This window comes from Jaculus jaculus, chromosome 12 (genome assembly GCF_020740685.1).
Source record: "Jaculus jaculus isolate mJacJac1 chromosome 12, mJacJac1.mat.Y.cur, whole genome shotgun sequence".
Taxonomy (NCBI): Eukaryota; Metazoa; Chordata; class Mammalia; order Rodentia; family Dipodidae; genus Jaculus; species Jaculus jaculus.
The window spans coordinates 12,415,125-12,436,060 of NC_059113.1; the positions used below are offsets into that span (position 1 = coordinate 12,415,125).

General features: G+C 40.8%; 1 protein-coding gene across 1 annotated transcript in view; it reads left to right on the top strand.

Annotated features, from left to right (window-relative positions):
- The window catches only part of LOC123453703 (dentin sialophosphoprotein-like), a 39,698-nt gene extending 19,137 nt beyond the window's left edge, over window positions 1–20,561 (top strand). Inside the window, exons 13-19 of the mRNA XM_045131328.1 lie at window positions 712–1,431; window positions 15,468–15,613; window positions 16,147–16,201; window positions 17,897–18,616; window positions 19,055–19,200; window positions 20,029–20,083; window positions 20,534–20,561. Of these exons, the coding sequence (XP_044987263.1) occupies window positions 712–1,431; window positions 15,468–15,613; window positions 16,147–16,201; window positions 17,897–18,616; window positions 19,055–19,200; window positions 20,029–20,083; window positions 20,534–20,561 (1,870 nt within the window). The remainder of the gene's footprint in view (window positions 1–711; window positions 1,432–15,467; window positions 15,614–16,146; window positions 16,202–17,896; window positions 18,617–19,054; window positions 19,201–20,028; window positions 20,084–20,533) is intronic.
- Window positions 20,562–20,936: the final 375 nt, after the last annotated feature.

Consider the following 20,936-nt stretch of genomic DNA (forward strand, 5'->3'; position numbering starts at 1 on the left):
ATAACATCCATGAAAGTAGAAAGCAGGCCATGGTGGAGCAAAGACACAGTGGTGGAAATGAGTGTGGGGTTGAACAGAGGGTGGAGGTAACAAAAACATATCTAGTTCGAAAAACACATTGAAATCTACATTTCACTGTATCTGATCATGTTTAGTCAGTCAATTCCGACTGAAATTGCAGGTCACTGATAATTGTGGAGTAGTTTACAAAAGCAGGATCTTAATGGAATTCAACATGCAATTGATGTGTTGACATGAAAGTATCAGGAATCAGGGTTTTTGACTTAAATTATGTAATTAACATTCAGACACTAGAGACAAATGTGTCATTTATTGTGCTTTTTGTAATGAGTAGCAATAACTTTAAATGAAGACATGGCTTAGATGTTAAGTGTTTGCCTTTGATACCTAAGAAAACCTGTTCACCTCCAGGCCTCACATGCAGATGCAGTGAGTCAAGCATACACTGTTGCGCATGCACACAAGGGGAAGGGTGCATCTGGCATTGGTTCCCAGGGGCTGAGAGCCCTGGATTGTCTGTTTTCTGTATAGTGGTCTTTTTATCTGACCCCCCAAAAAATAAATAATAATGAAAGTGTTAAATTTGAAAAATATATATACAGGGTACATGTGTGTAATTTTCCCTAATTGTTTTGCAACCTTGATGAGTAGACTTATTACAAAACATTGTTTTCTACGATTAACTTGCAGAAATGAAAGAGCCTATCCTTTGGAGAAAGGAAATAAAAGTGCAATTACAAAAAGTCAATTGAGAGAATTGGTGAGAATACCAACACGTGAGACATCCAATTCAGAAATGGACTCTCCTTACAGTCCTGACACTTCTGGTGTCCCAGATACTCTTGATGGTCCGGACACCCACAATGGTCTGGACACTTGTGATGGTCCAGATACTACCACTCTTTCAGATCATCCTGATGGTCCGTACACCTCTGATGGTACAGACACTTCTTATGGTCCACATAATCCTGATGGTCCAGACATTCCTGAGGGTCCGGACACTCCTGATGGTGCGGATATTCCTGTTGGTTCAGATAATCCTCATGATCCGGACACTCCCGATGGTCCAGACATTCCTTTCAGTCTGGGCACTTCTGATGATACTGACACCTCTGATGTTCCTGATACCTCTGAGGGTCCCATTACTCCTGTTGGTCCCATAAATTCTGATGGTTGCAGTACTTCTGAGAATCCCCGAGTTTCTCATGGTCCCAATGCTCAGGATGGTCCAGAATCTCCTGCTCCTCTTGCTGCCCTTCTGGATCCTGCTATTTCTGAGGAAGCTGAGGTTCCTGCCCCTCTTTCTGTTCCTGCCGATGGTCCGGCATCTCCTAATGCTGCTGACTATGATGATGAAGAACATGCTCTACAAGTTGTAGAAGTCGTTCCCACTAAGGAGAAAAATGATAAGTAAGATGATGGCAATAATTTAATAATTATACTTTGCCAAGAAAATTCATTCTAATATGGGCTCATTTTTATGATGACTAATTAATAACCATGTAGATGGCTTTGCGGTTAAGGCACTTGCCTGTGAAGCATCAGAAATCCTGCTCAGATCTTGACATCCCATGTTGCCAGGAGCAATGGTGCAAACATGCAATATCACACATGCACACAAGGGGGCACAGGCATTTGATACATGGTCACAGTGGCTCAAGAAACTGGTCTGCCCATTCTCTCTGTCTGTCCCTTTCTCCATCTCTGTCAAATTATAAATTGCAAAACTGTTAAAATTTTCAGTCATGTGAAAAGGGGCATTTTTGGGATTTTGTCATATTGTTTTGTAAGCTTGAGGTGTAGAATTAATAGACAACATTATTCTGTATGACTACCTTGCAGAAATGAAAGTGCCTGTCCTTTAGAGAAAGTAAACAACCATGATATTACAAAAAGTCCATTGAACGAATTGGTGAGAACATCAACACCTAAGACATCTACTGCAGAAATGGACACATTGATGGAAGTGAACGTTCATCGCGTGTCAGGTGAAGTCCAGCACACAGGGAGCAGGCTTAATGATGGAGCTAGGGAGTCAATCCAAGACGGCACGCTTTGTGAACAAGGTACTTTAGCTTCTGAAACACCTCCCAAATGTGTAACGATCTGTTTCTTACTGCATCTACCTGAATTTATAACCATTTTCTGCCTAACATTCTCTGTTAGACTAAGATCAATGAGAGCCAAGATGTGATCTATTCAATTATCTGAGCTTTAAAAATGCATTACACACAGCTAGGCACCATGCTGCACACCTTTAGTCCCCACACTTGGCATGCAGAGGTAGGAGGATCATTTTGAGTTCAAGGCCACCCTGAGAAAACAGTGAATTGCAGGTTATCCTGGGCTAGAGTGAGACCCTACGTAAAAATCAAATTATCTGTATATGTATGTTACACATTATACAAACATCATCAGTAGACATTTCCTCAGAATATGAATGAGGGAAGCTAAAAATGCATATTACACACACATAAAAATGACTCATATATTATTGACTTCTCCTTTTCTCCATGATACAGAGTCCACTGTCAGATTGGAACGTAATGATCAAGCTTTTTCATACAAATGCCAGAGGTAAGTTAAAATTAATCAGAATGATGTAGCTACGAACGTAATTCTAGAAGTGGCGAAACCTAAAATTTTGTTACAAATAAATCCACAACTAGGAATAATTAAAAGGTATAATTACAGTATCCTACCGTTTTCTATTCATTGATTGGTTTATTTGTTTGAAACAGATTGAAAGAGTCATATATATATATATGTATATATATGTATATAGAGGGAGAGAGGGAGAGAAAGAAAGAGAGAGAGAGACACGTGCATAGAGATGTTGAGATTGGGGGATCTAGGGCCTCCAGCCTCTGCCAACGATTTCCACATGCATGCGTCCCCTTGTGAATCAGACTTACATGGGTCCTGAGGAATTGAACCTGTGGATTCCTTGGCTTTGCATGCAAGTGCTTAACTGCTAAGCCATCTGTGCACCTCAAATTCTCCTACTTTTAAATGCCTACTTGTTCTTACTGCAGAAATGAAAGGGTACACTCCCTGTACTGAGTTCATGTTATTTTTTGTTTGTTTCTGTTTGGTTGTGGCTTTTCAAAGTAAGGTTTCTCTATAGCCGAGGCTGACTTGGAATGCACCATGTGGTGTCTCAGGGTGGCCTGAAACTCACAGTCATCCTCCTAGCTCTACCTCCAAACTGCTGGGATTAAAGGAGTATGCCACAAATCCAACCTTTTCTGTGTGTGTGTGTGTGTGTGTGCCTATACCATATTTTTTTCCTATCATCAGTAGATAGAGTCTCAGGAGATATTACCCTTTAGTTTTTATCAGAGTGGATTGAAGACCATGAGATGGAATCTGGAGGTGTTGATAAAAGTTCTCAACAGAATCCATTTGGCTACCTAGGTGTTGTGCAGGACGCCTTTGATTCCTGCAAATGGGAGTGGGACCTAGGAGGATCTCTGTGAGTTTGAGTACAACCAGAGTGTACTTTTTGAATCACAGGTCAACCAGAGCTGAGAGCGAGATCCAACCTTGACAAACAAAACAAAACAAAATAAAAAATCCATGAAAATAGAAAGCAGGCCATGGTGGGGCAAGGAAACAATGGTACAAAAGAGTATGGGGTTGAACAGAGGGTTCATATAACAAAAATATACCTAGTTTGGTAAACATATTGAAATCTAATTCATCTCCCTGTATCTGATCATGTTTAGTCAGTTAATTCGTACTGGAATTGCAGGTGACTGAGCATTCTGGAGTAGTATGGAAAAGCAGTATCTTAATGGAATTCAACATGCAAATGATGTGCTGACATGAAAGTATCAGGAATGGAGGTTTAGCCTTCAATTATGTAATTAACAACATTCAGACAACACTAGAGAGAAATGTGTCATTCTTTGTGCTTTTCGTAATGAGTAGCAATAACTTTAAATGAAGACATGGCTTAGCGGTCAAGTGTTTGCCTTTGAAGCCTAAGAAAACCTGTTCCCCTCCGGGTCTCACATGCAGATGCAGTGAGTTAAGCATGCACTGTTGCGCATGCCCACAAGGCCAAGGGTGCATCTGGCATTGGTTCCCAGTGGCTGAGAGCCCTAGATTGTCTGTTGTCTGTCTAGTGGTCTGTTTTTCTGACCCCCACCCACAAATAAATAATAATGAAAGTGTTAAATTTGAAAAATATATAAACAGGGTAAATGTGTGTAATTTTCCCTAATTATTTTGCAACCTTGATGAGTAGACTTATTACAAAACATTGTTTTCTACGATTAACTCGCAGAAATGAAAGAGCCTATCCTTTGGAGAAAGGAAATAAAAGTGCAATTACAAAAAGTCAATGGAGAGAATTGGTGAGAATACCAACACGTGAGACATCCGCTTCAGAAATGGACTCTCCTTACGGTCCTGACACTTCTGGTGTCCCAGATACTCTTGATGGTCCGGACACCCACGATGGTCTGGACACATGTGATGGTCCAGAAACTACCACTCCTTCAGATCATCCTGATGGTCCTGACACCCCTGATTGTACAGACATTTCTGATGGTCCACATAATCCTGATGGTCCAGATATTCCTGATGGTGCGGACACTCCTGATGGTCTGGATATTCCTGTTGGTTCAGATAATCCTCATGATCCGGACACTCCCGATGGTCCAGACACTCCTTACAGTCTGGGCACTTCTGATGATCCAGATCCCTCTGATGTTCCTGATGCTTCTGAGGGGCCCAGTACTCCTGTTGGTCCCATAACTTCTGATGGTTGCAGTACTTCTGAGAATCCCCGAGTTTCTCATGGTCCCAATACTCAGGATGGTCCTGAGTCTCCTGCTCCTCTTGCTGCCCTTCTGGATCCTGCTATTTCTGCGGAAGCTGATGTTCCTGCCCCTCTTTCTGTTCCTGCCGATGGTCCCGCATCTCCTAATGCTGCTGACTATGATGATGAAGAACATGCTCTACAAGTTGTTAAAGTCGTTCCCACTAAGGAGAAAAATGATAAGTAAGATGATGGCAATAATTTAGATAATTATTCTTTGCCAAGAAAATTCATTCTAATATGGGCCCATTTTTATGATGACTAAATAATAACCATGTAGATGGCTTTGCGGTTAAGGGACTTGCCCGTGAAGCATCAGAAATCCTGCGCTGATCTCGACATCCCATGTAGCCAGGAGCAATGGTGCAAACATGCAATGTCACACATGCACACAAGGGGGCACAGGCGTTTGATGCATGGTCACAGTGGCTCAAGAAACTGGTCTGCCCATTCTCTCTCTGTCTGTCCCTTTCTCCATCTCTCTCAAATTATAAATTACAAAACTTAAAATTTTAAGTAATGTGAAAGGGGCATTTTTGGAATTTTTTCATATTGTTTTGTAACGTTGTGGTGTAGAATTAATAGACAACATTATTCTGTATGACTACCTTGCAGAAATGAAAGTGCCTGTCCTTTGGAGAAAGTAAACAAACGTGAAATTACAAAACGTCCATTTAACGAATTGGTGAGAACATCAACACCTAAGACATCTACTGCAGAAATGGACACATTGGTGGAAGTGAACGGTCGTCGCGTGTCAGGTGAAGTGCAGCACACAGGGAGCAGGCTTAATGATGGAGGTAGGGAATAAAGCCAAGACGGCACGCTTTGTGAACAAGCTACTTTAGCTTCTGAAACACCTCCCAAATGTGTAACGATCTGTTTCTTACTGCATCTACCTGAATTTATAACCATTTTATGCCTAACATTCTCTGTTAGACTAAGATCAGTGAGAGCCAAGATGTGATCTATTCAATTATCTGAGCTTTAAAAATACATTACACACAGCTGGGCACCATGCTGCACACCTTTAGTCCCCACACTTGGGATGCAGAGGTAGGAGGATCACTTTGAGTTCAAGGCCACCCTGAGAAAACAGTGAATTGCAGGTTAGCCCGGGATAGAGTGAGACCCTACTTAAAAAACAAGTTATCTGTATATGTATGTTACATATTATACAAACATCATCAGTATACATTTCCGTAGAATATGAATGAGGGAAGCTAAAAATGCATATTACACACACATAAAAATGACTCATATATTATTTACTTCTCCTTTTCTCCATGATACAGAGTCCGCTGTCAGATTGGAACGTAATGATCAAGCATTTTCATACAAATGCCACAGGTAAGTTAAAATTAATGAGAATGATGTAGCTACGAACGTAATTCTAGAAGTGGCGATACCTAAAATTTTGTTACAAATAAATCCACAACTAGGAATAATTAAAAGGTATAATTACAGTATCCTACCATTTTCTATTCATTGATTTGTTTATTTATTTGAAACAGATTGAAAGAGTCAGATATGTATATGTATATATATGTATATGGGAGAGAAAGAGAGAGAGAGAGACACGGGCCCAGAGAGATTGAGATTGGGGGATCTAGGGCCTCCAGCCTCTGCCGACGAATTCCACATGCATGCATCCCCTTGTGAATCAGACTTACATGGGTCCTGAGGAATTGAACCAGTGGATTCCTTGGCTGTGCATGCAAGGGCCTTAACTGCTAAGCCATCTGTACACTCCAAATTCTACTACTTTTAAATGCCTAGTTGTTCTTACTGCAGAAATGAAAGGGTACACTCCCTGTACGGAGTTCATGTTATTTTTTGTTTGTTTCTGTTTGGTTGTGGCTTTTCAAAGTAAGGTCTCTCTATAGCCCAGGTTGACTTGGAATGCACCATGTGGTGTCTCAGGGTGGCCTGAAACTCACAGTCATCCTCCTAGCTCTACCACCAAACTGATGGGATTAACGGAGTGTGCCACAAAATCCAACCCTATCATGTGTGTGTGTGCCTATACCCTATTTTTTTCCTATCATCAGTAGATAGATGTCTAAGGAGATATTACCCTTTAATTTTTAGCAGAGTGGATTGAAGACCATGAGATGGAATCTGGAGGTGTTGATAAAAGTTCTCAAAAGAATCCATTTGGCTACCTAGGTGTTGTGCAGGACGCCTTTGATTCCTGCAAATGGGAGTGGGACCTAGGAGGATCTCTGTGAGTTTGAGAACAACCAGAGTGTACGTAGTGAATCACAGGTCAACCAGAGCTGAGAGCGAGATCCAACCTTGCCAAACAAAAAAAAACAAAATAAAAAATCCATGAAAATAGAAAGCAGGCCATGGTGAGGAAAGAAACAATGGTACAAATGAGTATGGGGTTGAACAGAGGGTTGATATAACAAAAACATACCTAGTTTGCAAAACACATTGAAATCTAATTCATCTCCCTGTATCTGATCATGTTTAGTCAGTTAATTCGGACTGGAATTGCAGGTGACTGCGTTTTCTGGAGTAGTATGCAAAAGCAGTATCTTAATGGAATTCAACATGCAAATGATGTGCTGACATGAAAGTATCAGGAATGGAGGTTTAGCCTTCAATTATTTAATTAACAACATTCAGACAACACTAGATACAAATGTGTAATTCTTTGTGCTTTTTGTTATGAGTAGCAATAACTTTAAATGAAGACATGGCTTAGCGGTCAAGTGTTTGCCTTTGAAGCCTAAGAAAACCTGTTCCCCTCCGGGTCTCACATGCAGATGCAGTGAGTTAAGCATGCACTGTTGCGCATGCCCAGAAGACCAAGGGTGCATCTGGTATTGGTTCCCAGCGGCTGAGATTGTCTGTTCTCTGTCTAGTGGTCTTCTTATCTGACCCCTCCCCCACCAATAAATAATAATGAAAGTGTTAAATTTGAAAAATGTATAAACAGGGTAAATGTGTGTAATTTTCCCTAATTGTTTTGCAACCTTGATGAGTAGACTTATTACAAAACATTGTTTTCTATGATTTACTTGCAGAAATGAAAGAGCCTATCCTTTGGAGAAAGAAAATAAAAGTGCAATTACAAAAAGTCAATTGAGAGAATTGGTGAGAATACCAACACGTGAGACATCCGCTTCAGAAATGGACTCTCCTTACAGTCCTGACTCTTCTGGTGGTCCAGATCCTCTTGAGGGTCTGGACACGCATGATGGTCTGGACACTTGTGATGGTCCAGATACGACCACTGTTTCAGATAATGCTTATAGTCCGGACAGCCCTGATGGTACAGACACTTCTGATGGTCCACATAATCCTGATGGTCCAGACATTCCTGATGGTCCAGACACTCCTGATGGTGCGGATATTCCTGTTGGTTCAGATAATCCTCATGATCCGGACACTCCCGATGGTCCAGACACTCCTTACAGTCTGGGCACTTCTGATGATCCTGATCCCTCTGATGTTCCTGATACTTCTGAGGGGCCCAGTACTCCTGTTGGTCCCATAACTTCTGATGGTTGCAGTACTTCTGAGAGTCCCCGTGTTTCTCATGGTCCCAATGCTCAGGATGGTCCTGAATCTCCTGCTCCTCTTGCTGCCCTTCTGGATCGTGCTATTTCTGAGGAAGCTGAGGTTCCTGCCCCTCTTTCTGTTCCTGCTGATGGTCCCCCATCTCCTAATGCTGCTGACTATGATGATGAAGAACATGCTCTACAAGTTGCTAAAGTCGTTCCCGCTAAGGAGAAAAATGATAAGTAAGATGATCGCAATAATTTAGGCTAGATAATTATTCTTTGCCAAGAAAGTTTCCGTCTAATTTGGGCTCATTTTTTTTTAATTTTTATTAACATTTTCCATGATTATAAAATATATCCCATGGTAATTCCCTCCCTCCCCACCCCCACACTTTCCCGTTTGAAATTCCATTCTCCATCATATTACCTCCCCATTACAATCATTGTAATTACATATATACAATATCAACCTATTAAGTAGCCTCCTCCCTTCCTTTCTCCACCCTTTATGTCTCCTTTTCAACTTACTGGCCTCTGCTACTAAGTATTTTCATTTTCACGCAGAAGCCCAGTCATCTGTAGCTAGGATCCACATATGAGAGAGAACATGTGGCGCTTGGCTTTCTGGGCCTGGGTTACCTGACTTAGTATAATACTTTCCAGGTCCATCCATTTTTCTGCAAATTTCATAACTTCATTTTTCTTTACCGCTGAGTAGAACTCCACTGTATAAATGTACCACATCTTCATTATCCACTCATCTGTTGAGGGACATCTAGGCTGGTTCCATTTCCCAGCTATTATAAATTGAGCAGCAATAAACATGGTTGAGCATGTACTTCTAAGGAAATGAGATGAGTCCTTTGGATATATGCCTAGGAGCGCTATAGCTGGGTCATATGGTAGATCAATCTCTAGCTGCTTTAGGAACCTCCACACTGTTTTCCACAATGGCTGGACCAGATTGCATTCCCACCAGCAGTGCAGAAGGGTTCCTTTTTTTCCACATCCCCGCCAACATTTATGATCATTTGTTTTCATGATGGTGGCCATTCTGACAGGAGTGAGATGGAATCTCAATGTAGTTTTAATCTGCATTTCCCTGATGACTAGTGACGTAGAACATTTTTTAAGATGCTTATATGCCATTCGTATTTCTTCCTTTGAGAACTCTCTATTTAGCTCCATAGCCCATTTTTTGATTGGCTTGTTTGATTCCTTATTATTTAACTTTTTGAGTTCTTTGTATATCCTAGATATTAATCCTCTATCAGATATATAGCTGGCGAAGATTTTTTCCCATTCTGTAGGTTGCCTCTTTGCTTTTTTCACTGTGTCCTTTGCGGTGCAAAATCTTTGTAATTTCATTAGGTCCCAGTGGTTAATCTGTGGTTTTATTGCCTGAGCAATTGGGGTTGTATTCAGAAAGTCTTTGCCAAGACCAATATGTTGAAGGGTTTCCCCTACTTTTTCCTCTAGCAGTTTCAAAGTTTCCGGTCTGATGTTAAGGTCTTTAATCCATTTGGACTTAATTCTTGTGCATGGCGAGAGAGAAGAATCGATTTTCATCCTTCTGCAGATATTTATCCAGTTTTCAAAACACCATTTGCTGAAGAGGCTGTCTCTTCTCCAATGAGTATTTTTGGCATTTTTATCGAATATCAGGTGGCTATAGCTACTTGGGCTTACATCTGGGTCCTCTATTCTGTTCCACTGATCTACATGTCTGTTTTTGTGCCAGTACCATGCTGTTTTTGTTACTATGGCTCTGTAGTATAGGTTAAAATCAGGTATGGTGATACCACCAGCCTCTTTTTTGTTGCTCAGTATTATTTTAGATATTCGAGGTTTTTTGTGATTCCAAATGAAGTTTTGGATTGTTTTTTCTATTTCCATGAAGAAAGCCTTTGGAATTTTGATGGGGATTGCATTAAATGTGTAGATTGCTTTAGGTAAGATTGCCATTTTCACGATATTGATTCTTCCAATCCAGGAACAAGGGTTGTTTCTCCACTTTCTAGTGTCTTCTGCAATTTCTCGCTTGAGTGTTTTAAAGTTCTCATTGTATAGATTCTTTACTTCCTTGGTTAGGTTTATTCCAAGGTATTTTATTTTTTTTGATGCAATTGTGAATGGGAGTGATTCTCTGATTTCATCCTCTGTGTGTTTGTTGTTAGCATATATGAAGGCTACTGATTTCTGTGTATTTATTTTGTATCCTGCTACATTGCTGTAGGTTTTGATCAGCTCTAACAGCTTGCTAGTAGACTCTTTAGGGTCCTTTATGTATAGAATCATGTCATCTGCAAATAATGATAACTTGATTTCTTCCTTTCCAATTTGTATCCCTTTTATGTGTGTCTCTTGCCTTATTGCTATAGCCAAGACTTCCAAAAGTATATTAAATAGAAGTGGGGACAGTGGACACCCTTGTCTTGTTCCTGATTTTAGTGGAAAAGCTTCCAGTTTTTCCCCATTTAGTAATATGTTGGCTGTAGGCTTGTCATAAATAGCCTTTATTATATTGAGATATGTTCCTTCTATTCCCAGTCTCTGTAGGACTTTTATCATGAAGGGATGTTGGATTTTGTCAAATGCTTTCTCTGCGTCTAATGAGATGATCATGTGATTTTTGTCCTTCAACCCGTTTATGTAATGTATTACATTTATAGATTTGCGTATGTTGAACCATCCCTGCATCTCTGGGATAAAGCCTACTTGGTCAGGGTGAATGATCTTTTTGATATACTCTTGTATTCTGTTTGCCAATATTTTGTTGAGAATTTTTGCATGTATGTTCATGAGGGAGATTGGTCTGTAATTTTCTTTTTTTGTTCTATCTTTGCCTGGTTTTGGTATCAGGGTGATGCTGGCCTCATAGAAGGAGTTTGGTAGAATTCCTTCTTTTTCTATTTCCTGGAAAAGCTTAAGAAGCAATGGTGTTAGCTCTTCCTTAAAAGTCTGGTAAAATTCAGCAGTGAATCCATCCGGGCCTGGGCTTTTTTTAGTTGGGAGATTATTGATAAATGTTCGGATCTCCATGTTTGTTATAGGTCTATTTAAGTGATTAATCTCATTTTGATTTAATTTAGGTAGGTCATATAGATCAAGGAAATCATCCATTTCTTTCAGATTTTCATACTTTGTGGAGTATATGCTTTTATAGTATGTCCCTATGATTTTTTGAATTTCTCTGGAATCTGTTGTGATGTTACCTTGTTCATCTCTGATTTTACTAATTTGTGTCTCTTCTCTCTTTCTTTTGGTCAGATTTGCTAAGGGTTTATCAATCTTGTTTATCCTTTCAAAGAACCAACTCTTTGTTTCATTAATTCTTTGGATTGTTCTTTTTGTTTCTATCTCATTAATTTCTGCCCTAATCTTTATTATTTCTTCCCGTCTACTAATTTTTGGTTTGCCTTGTTCTTCTTTTTCCAAGGCTTTAAGGCGAAGCATTAGGTCGTTTACTTGCGACCTTTCTAATTTCTTAATATAGGCACTTAAGGCTATAAATTTACCTCTTAGAACTGCCTTCATTGTGTCCCAGAGATTTTGGTATGTTGTGTTCTCATTATCATTTGACTCTATAAATTTTTTGATTTCCTTTTTGATTTCTTCATTGACCCACTCATCATTTAGTAGTGTATTGTTTAGTTTCCATGATTTTGTGTATGCTCTATAGCCTTTCTTGCTACTGATTTGTAGTTTAATTCCATTGTGGTCAGATAGAATGCAAGGAATTATTTCAATTTTCCTGAATTTGTTAAGATTTGCTTTGTGTCCTAATATATGGTCTATTTTAGAGAATGTTCCATGTGCTGCTGAAAAGAATGTATATTCTGCAGCCTTTGGATGAAATGTCCTGTATATATCTGTTAGGTCCATTCCTTCTATGACCTCATTTAGTCCAGATGCCTCTCTGTTTATTCTTTCCCTGGATGACCTGTCAATTGATGAGAGTGGGGTGTTAAAGTCACCCACCACCACTGTGTTTGGTGTTATCTGTGACCTTAGTTCTAATAGTGTTTGTTTGACGAATTTGGGAGCCCCCATGTTAGGTGCATATATGTTTAGGATTGTAATGTCCTCCTGTTGGAGTGTGCCCTTAATCAATATAAAGTGACCTTCCTTATCTTTCTTGACTAACGTCGGACTAAAGTCTACCCTGTCTGATATTAGGATAGCAACCCCTGCTTGTTTTCTAGGCCCATTTGCTTGAAACACCGTCTTCCAACCTTTCACCCTAAGATAATGTCTATCCTTTGTAGAAAGGTGAGTTTCTTGGAGACGACAAATTGTAGGATCCTGCTTTTTAACCCAGTCTGCAAATCTATGTCTTTTCGTTGGGGCATTGAGACCGTTGATATTAAGAGATATTATTGAAAGGTGTGTATTTATGTTTGCCATTTTTGTGTGTGTGTGTGTGTGTGTTACTGGTTCTACCTGTGCTCTCTTCTGTTAACTGGTATTTGAGTATAGCTTGTTTTTTCTAGGTTCCTTATATGTGTGCTTTTCCTTTTGTTCAGCATGGAGGATTCTATCAAGTATTTTCTGTAGAGCTGGTTTTGTCTTCAAATACTCCTTTAACCTGCTTTTGTCATGGAATGTCTTTATTTCTCCATCTATTTGAATGGATAACTTTGCAGGATAAAGTAACCTTGTGGTTGGCAGTTGTTATCTTTCAGAACTTGGAATATATCACTCCAAGCCCTTCTGGCTTTAAAAGTTTGTGTTGAATAATCTGCTGTAATCCTGATGGGCTTGCTTTTGTAGGTAACTTGATTTTTCTCTCTAACTGCTTTCAATATTTTTTCTTTGGTTTGTGTGTTTGGAAGTATGATTATAATATGGCGAGGAGAGGCTCTCTCTGGGTTTTGTCTGGCTGGGGTTCTAAAGGCTTCCTGTATCTGTATTGGCACCTCTTTCCCAATTTGGGGGAAATTTTCCTCTATGATTTTGTTGAAGATGCCTACTATGCCTCTGGAGTGGAGTTCTTCTCCTTCTACTATGCCCTGAATTCTTATATTGGATCTTTTCATAGTGTCCTGAATATCTTGAAATTCCCACTCATACTTTTCTATAAGTTTGTCTTTCTCTTTGTTGGACTGCATTAGGTCTGCCACCTGGTCTTCTAGCTTAGATATTCTGTCCTCTCCCTCATCCATCCTACTGGTGAGATTTTCTACAGAGTTTTTTATTTCATTAACTGTGTTCTTCATTGCTAGTAATTCTGACTGGTTTTTTTTTTATTATTTCTATTTCCCTATTTATGTATTGTATTGCCTTCTTTATTTCATTAAATTGGTGTCCTGCCTCTTCTTTGATTCCTTTGATTTCCTCTTTGATTTCCTCTTTGATTTCTTCTTTGATTGTTTTCATGTGTTCTTTGACCTCTTTGAACATATTTATAATTATTCTTTTGAACTCTTTCTCAGGCATTTCCTCTAACTCTTTCTCACTGGAGGACATTTCTGATGCATTAATACTTTTAGGTGGATTTATATCGTCTTGCTTTTTAGTGTTTCTTGTGTTATAATGTATATATTTTTGCATCTTGGATTAAGTTAATGCTTGGATTTTCTAGCTAGCTGTGTATTCTTAGCTGTATCAATTGATTTGATGTAATATATTTTCAGGGTAGGACCTTAAGGTATTAGGTGTGGCTCTTAAGTATCTACAAAGATGTTCCTAGGGGTTGAGTTTCCCTGCTTTAGGAGTATTCAAGCAGGCTGAGTGGAATAAAATACAGGTAGATTCTAAAGTTTAACTAAACACTGTACACATTCAATCAAAAACAGCCCCGAGTATGTATGCAAGAGTAGTTAGTATAATGTCCAGATCCTCTATCAACAAAGAGGTTTAGATTTCTGGTCTGTTGAGGGATCCAAGTCAGCTTGTGACCAAGTGAGACCCTTCCCTGGTGCAATCCCAGTTACCTTGGGTGATTTTGGTCTCAGTCAAGTTGCTGCCAGGGTCATCGGGCTGCTGTTCTGATTTCTGGAGCTGGGCACTTGCTTTTCCTACGGTGCAAACCGAGTCGCTGCTGCTGCCGTAGCTGCCACCACCGGGGCCACCACCGGGGCCACCACCGCTGCTGAAGCTGCCGCTGCCGTGTCCACCGCCGCTGCTCCCCCCCGAAGCCGCTGCTGTGGGATCTGCCGCCGCTGCCGCTCCTGGGTCCGCTGCTGCTGGGGCCGCTGGTACCGGTGCTGGAGCCGCTGAAGTTGCTGCCGAACTCTGCTCCTGCTTGGGTCCCGCTGTCAGCCCAAGTTGGCGTGGCCGGGTCCCGGGCCGCTGCTGTGTTCGCTGGAGCTGGCTTCATGCGTTGAGGGAGGGGAGGGAGCCGCGGCTGCTCTGGATCTCTCACTGCTCCACGTGTTCTTCTACCTCGCGGTCTTCTCCTCCGCTGCTCGCTGCCGCTCTCCCCTCACGTTTCCGAGTTGCGGAGAGCGCGGTGTGAGGGGAAAATCCCGCACCTGGCTTTTCCTGCGGCTCGAGCCGAGAGTCTGGCGGCTTTCTTCTGCGCCGCGGCCGAGCTGCCGGGGCCGCTTTTCCGCCTGTGCAGGCTCTGGATGATCAATAACTCTTCTACTTCTCCACTGCCGCCTCAATTTCCTATACACCTCACTTTTTAGTAAAAGTGTGTATTTTGCTGAGTTTTTTTGGTCTTTTTCCCCCCTAGGCTGCTTTGGCGTGGTACCTACGCCGCCATCTTAACCGGAATTCCCCTGGGCTCATTTTTATGATGATTAATTATTAACCACGTAGATGGCTTTTCGGTTAATGTGCTTGCCTGTGAAGCATAACAAATCCTGCTCTGATCTCGAGATCCCATGGAGCCAGGTGCAGTGATGCCAACATGCAATGTCACACATGCACACAAGGGGGCACAGGCGTTTGATGCATGGTCACAGTGGCTCAAGAAACTGGTCTGCCCATTCTCTCTCTGTCTGTGCCTTTCTCCATCTCTCTCAAATTATAAATTACAAAACTTAAAATTTTAAGAAATGTGAAAGGAGAATTTTTCGAATTTTGTCATAATGTTTTGTAACGTTGAGGTGTAGAATTAAGAGACACCATTATTCTGTATGACTACCTTGCAGAAATGAAAGTGCCTGTCCTTTGGAGAAAGTAAACAAACGTGAAATTACAAAAAGTCCATTGAACGAATTGGTGAGAACATCAACACCTAAGACATCTACTGCAGAAATGGACACATTGATGGAAGTGAACGTTCATCGCGTGTCAGGTGAAGTGCAGCACACAGGAAGCAGGCTTAATGATGGAGCTAGGGAATCAAGCCAAGACGGCACGCTTTGTGAACAAGCTACTTTAGCTTCTGAAACACCTCCCAAATCTGTAACGATCTGTTTCTTACTGCATCTACCTGAATTTATAACCATTTTCTGCCTAACATTCTCTGTTAGACTAAGATCAATGAGAGCCAAGATGTGATCTATTCAATTATCTGAGCTATAAAAATACATTACACACAGCTGGGCACCATGCTGCACACCTTTAGGCCCCGCACTTGGGTTGCAGAGGTAGGAGGATCACTTTGAGTTCAAGGCCACCCTGAGAAAACAGTGAATTGCAGGTTAGCCCGGGCTAGAGTGAGACCCTACTTAAAAATAAATTATCTGTATATGTATGTTACACATTATACAAATATCATCAGTAGACATTTCCTCAGAATATGAATGAGAGAAGCTAAAAATGCATATTACACACACATAAAAATGACTCATATATTATTTCCTTCTCCTTTTCTCCATGATACAGAGTCCACTGTCAGATTGGAACGTAATGATCAAGCATTTTCATACAAATGCCTCAGGTAAGTTAAAATTAATGAGAATGATGTAGCTACGAACGTAATCTAGAAGTATCGAAACCTAAAATTTTGTTACAAATAAATCCACAACTAGGAATAATTAAAAGGTATAATTACAGTATCCTACCATTTTCTATTCATTGATTGGTTTGTTTGTTTGAAACAGATTGAAAGAGTCAGATATATATATGTATATATATGTATATGGAGAGAGAGAGGGAGAGAAAGAGAGAGAGAGAGACACGGGCACAGAGAGATTGAGATTGGGGGATCTAGAGCCTCCAGCCTCTGCCGACGAATTCCACATGCATGCGTCCCCTTGTGAATCAGACTTACATGGGTCCTGAGGAATTGATCCTGTGGATTCCTTGGCTTTGCATGCAAGTGCCTTAACTGCTAACCCATCTGTGCACCCCAAATTCTCCTACTTTTAAATGCCTAGTTGTTCTTACTGCAGAAATGAAAGGGTACACTCCCTGTACTGAGTTCATGTTGTTTTTTGTTTTTGTCTGTTTGGTTTGGGCTTTTCAAAGTAAGGTTTTTCTATAGCCAAGGCTGACTTGGAATGCACCATGTGGTGTCTCAGGGTGGCCTGAAACTCACAGTCATCCTCCTAGCTCTACCACCAAACTGATGGGATTAAAGGAGTGTGCCACAAAATCCAACCCTATTATGTGTGTGTGTGCCTATACCCTATTTTTTTCCTATCATCAGTAGATAGATGTCTAAGGAGATATTACCCTTTAATTTTTAGCAGAGTGGATTGAAGACCATGAGATGGAATCTGGAGGTGTTGATAAAAGTTCTCAAAAGAATCCATTTGGCTACCTAGGTGTTGTGCAGGACGCCTTTGATTTCTGCAAATGGGAGTGGGACCTAGGAGGATCTCTGTGAGTTTGAGTACAACCAGAGTGTACGTAGTGAATCACAGGTCAACCAGAGCTGAGAGCAAGATCCAACCTTGCCAAAGAAAAGAAAACAAAATAAAAAATCCATGAAAATAGAAAGCAGGCCATGGTGAGGAAAGAAACAATGGTACAAATGAGTATGGGGTTGAACAGAGGGTTGATATAACAAAAACATACCTAGTTTGCAAAACACATTGAAATCTAATTCATCTCCCTGTATCTGATCATGTTTAGTCATTTAATTCGGACTGGAATTGCAGGTGACTGCATTTTCTGGAGTAGTATGCAAAAGCAGTATCTTAATGGAATTCAACATGCAAATGATGTGCTGACATGAAAGTATCAGGAATGGAGGTTTAGCCTTCAACTATGTAATTAACAACATTCAGACAACACTAGAGAGAAATGTCTAATTCTTTGTGCTTTTTGTTATGAGTAGCAATGACTTTAAATGAAGACATGGCTTAGCGGTTAAGTGTTTGCATTTGAAGCCTAAGAAATCCTGTTCCCCTCCAGGTCTCACATGCAGATGCAGTGAGTTAAGCATGCACCGTTGCGCATGCACACAAGGCCAAGGGTGCATCTGGCATTGGTTCCCAGTGGCTGAGATTGTCTGTTCTCTGTCTAGTGGTCTTCTTATCTGACCCCTCCCCCACCAAAAAATAATAAAGAAAGTGTTAAATTTGAAAAATGTATAAACAGGGTAAATGTGTGTAAATTTCCCTAATTGTTTTGCAACCTTGATGAGTAGATTTATTACAAAACATTGTTTTCTATGATTAACTTGCAGAAATGAAAGAGCCTATCCTTTGGAGAAAGGAAATAAAAGTGCAATTACAAAAAGTCAATTGAGAGAATTGGTGAGAATACCAACACGTGAGACATCCACTTCAGAAATGGACTCTCCTTACACTCCTGACTCTTCTGGTGGTCCAGATCCTCTTGATGGTCTGGACACGCATGATGGTCTGGACACTTGTGATGGTCCAGATACGACCACTGTTTCAGATAATCTTGATGGTCCTGACAGCCCTGATGGTACAGACACTTCTGATGGTCCACATAATCCTGATGGTCCAGACATTCCTGATGGACCAGACACTACTGATGGTGCGGATATTCCTGTTGGTTCAGATAATCCTCATGATCCGGACACTCCAGATGGTCCAGACACTCCTTACAGTCTGGGCACTTCTGATGATCCTGATCCCTCTGATGTTCCTGATACTTCTGAGGGGCCCAGTACTCCTGTTGGTCCCATAACTTCTGATGGTTCCAGTACTTCTGAGAGTCCCCGAGTTTCTCATGGTCCCAATGCTCAGGATGGTCCTGAATCTCCTGCTCCTCTTGCTGCCCTTCTGGATCCTGCTATTTCTGCGGAAGCTGATGTTCCTGCCCCTCTTTCTGTTCCTGCCGATGGCCCCGCATCTCCTAATGCTGCTGACTATGATGATGAAGAACATGCTCTACAAGTTGCTAAAGTCGTTCACACTAAGGAGAAAAATGATAAGTAAGATGATGGCAATAATTTAGGCTAGATAATTATTCTTTGCCAAGAAAGCTTCCGTCTAATTTGGGCTCATTTTTATGATGATTAATTATTAACCACATATATGGCTATTTGGTTAAGGTGCTTGCCTGTGAAGCATAAGAAATCCTGCTCTGATCTCGAGATCCCATGGAGCCAGGTGCAGTGATGCAAACATGCAATGTCACACATGCGCACAAGGGGGCACAGGCGTTTGATGCATGGTCACAGTGGCTCAAGAAACTGGTCTGCCCATTCTCTCTCTGTCTGTCCCTTTCTCCATCTCTCTCAAATTATAAATTACAAAACTTAAAATTTTAAGTAATGTGAAAGGGGAATTTTTGGAATTTTGTCATAATGTTTTGTAACGTTGAGGTGTAGAATTAATAGACCACATTATTCTGTATGACTACCTTGCAGAAATGAAAGTGCCTGTCCTTTGGAGAAAGTAAACAAACGTGAAATTACAAAAAGTCCATTGAAAAAATTGGTGAGGCCATCAACACCTAAGACATCTACTGCAGAAATGGACAAATTGATGGAAGTGAACGGTCATCCCTTGTCAGGTGAAGTCCAGGACACAGGGAGCAGGCTTAATGATGGAGCTAGGGAGTCAAGTCAAGACGGCACGCTTTGTGAACAAGCTACTGTAGCTTCCTAAACACCTCCCAAATATGTAACGATCTGTTTGTTAATGCATCTTCCTGAATTTATAACCATTTCCTGCCTAGCATTCTCTGTTAGACTAAGATCAATGAGAGCCAAGATGTGATCTATTCAATTATCTGAGCTTTAAAAATACATTACACACCGCTGGACCCATGGTGCACACCTTAAGTCCCAGCACTTGGGATGCAGAGGTAGGAGGATGACTTTGAGTTCAAGGCCACCCTGAGAAAACAGTGAATTGCAGCTTAGCCCGGGCTAGAGTGATACCCTCCTTAAAAAACAAGTTGTCTGTATATGTATGTTACACATTATACAAACATCATCTTTAGACATTTCCTCATGAATATGAATGAGGGAGGCTGGAGAGAAGGCTTAGCGGTTAAGCGCTTGCCTGTGAAACCTAAGGACCCCGGTTCGAGGCTCGGTTCCCTTAGTCCCACGTTAACCAGATAGACAAGGGGGAGCACGCGTCTGGAGTTCGTCTGCAGAGGCTGGAAGCCTTGGTGCGCCCATTCTCTCTCTCTCTCCCTCTATCTGTCCTTTCCTCTATGTCTGTCACTGTCAAATAAATAAAATAAATATTTAAATAAAATAAAATATTTAAAAAAATTCTGGCTTCCATTAAAAAAAAAAAAGAATATGAATGAGGGAATCTAAAAATGCATATTACACACACATAAAAATGACTCATATATTATTTCCTTCTGCTTTTCTCCATGATACAGAGTCCACTATCAGATTGGAACGTAATGATCATGCATTTCCTTACAAATATCTAAGGTAAGTTAAAATTATTGGAATTATGTAGCTACGAACGTAATTCTAGAAGTGTCGAAACCTAAAGTTTTGTTACAAATAAATCCAAAACTAGGAATAATGAAAAGGTATAATTACAGTATCGTACCGTTTTCTATTCATTGATTGGTTTATTTGTTTGAAACAGATTGAAAGAGTCTGATATATATATGTATATATATGTATATGGAGAGAGAGTGGGAGAGAAAGAGAGAGAGACACGTGCATAGAGATATTGAGATTGGGGGATCTAGGGCCTCCAGCCTCTGCCGACGAATTCCACATGCATGTGTCCCCTTGTGAATCAGACTTACATGAGTCCTGAGGAGTTCACCCTGTGGATTCCTTGGCTTTGCATGCAAGTGCCTTAACTGCTAAGCCATCTGTGCACCCCAAATACTCCTACTTTTTAATGCCTAGTTGTTCTTACTCCAGAAATGAAAGGGTACACTCCCTGTACTGAGTTCATGTTGTTTTTTGTTTGTTTCTGTTTGGTTTTGGCTTTTCAAAGTAAGGTTTCTCTATAGCCCAGGCTGACTTGGAATGCACCATGTGGTGTCTCAGGGTGGCCTGAAACTCACAGTCATCCTCCTAGCTCTACCTCCAAACTGCTGGGATTAAAGGAGTGTGCCACAAAATCCAACCCTATCATGTGTGTGTGTGCCTATACCCTATTTTTTCCTATCATCAGGAGATAGATGTCTAAGGAGATATTACCCTTTAGTTTTTAGTAGAGTGGATTGGAGACCATGAGATGGAATCTGGAGGTGTTGATAAAAGTTCTCAAAGGAATCCATACAGGACACCGTTGATTCCTGCAAATGGGATTGGGAGGTAG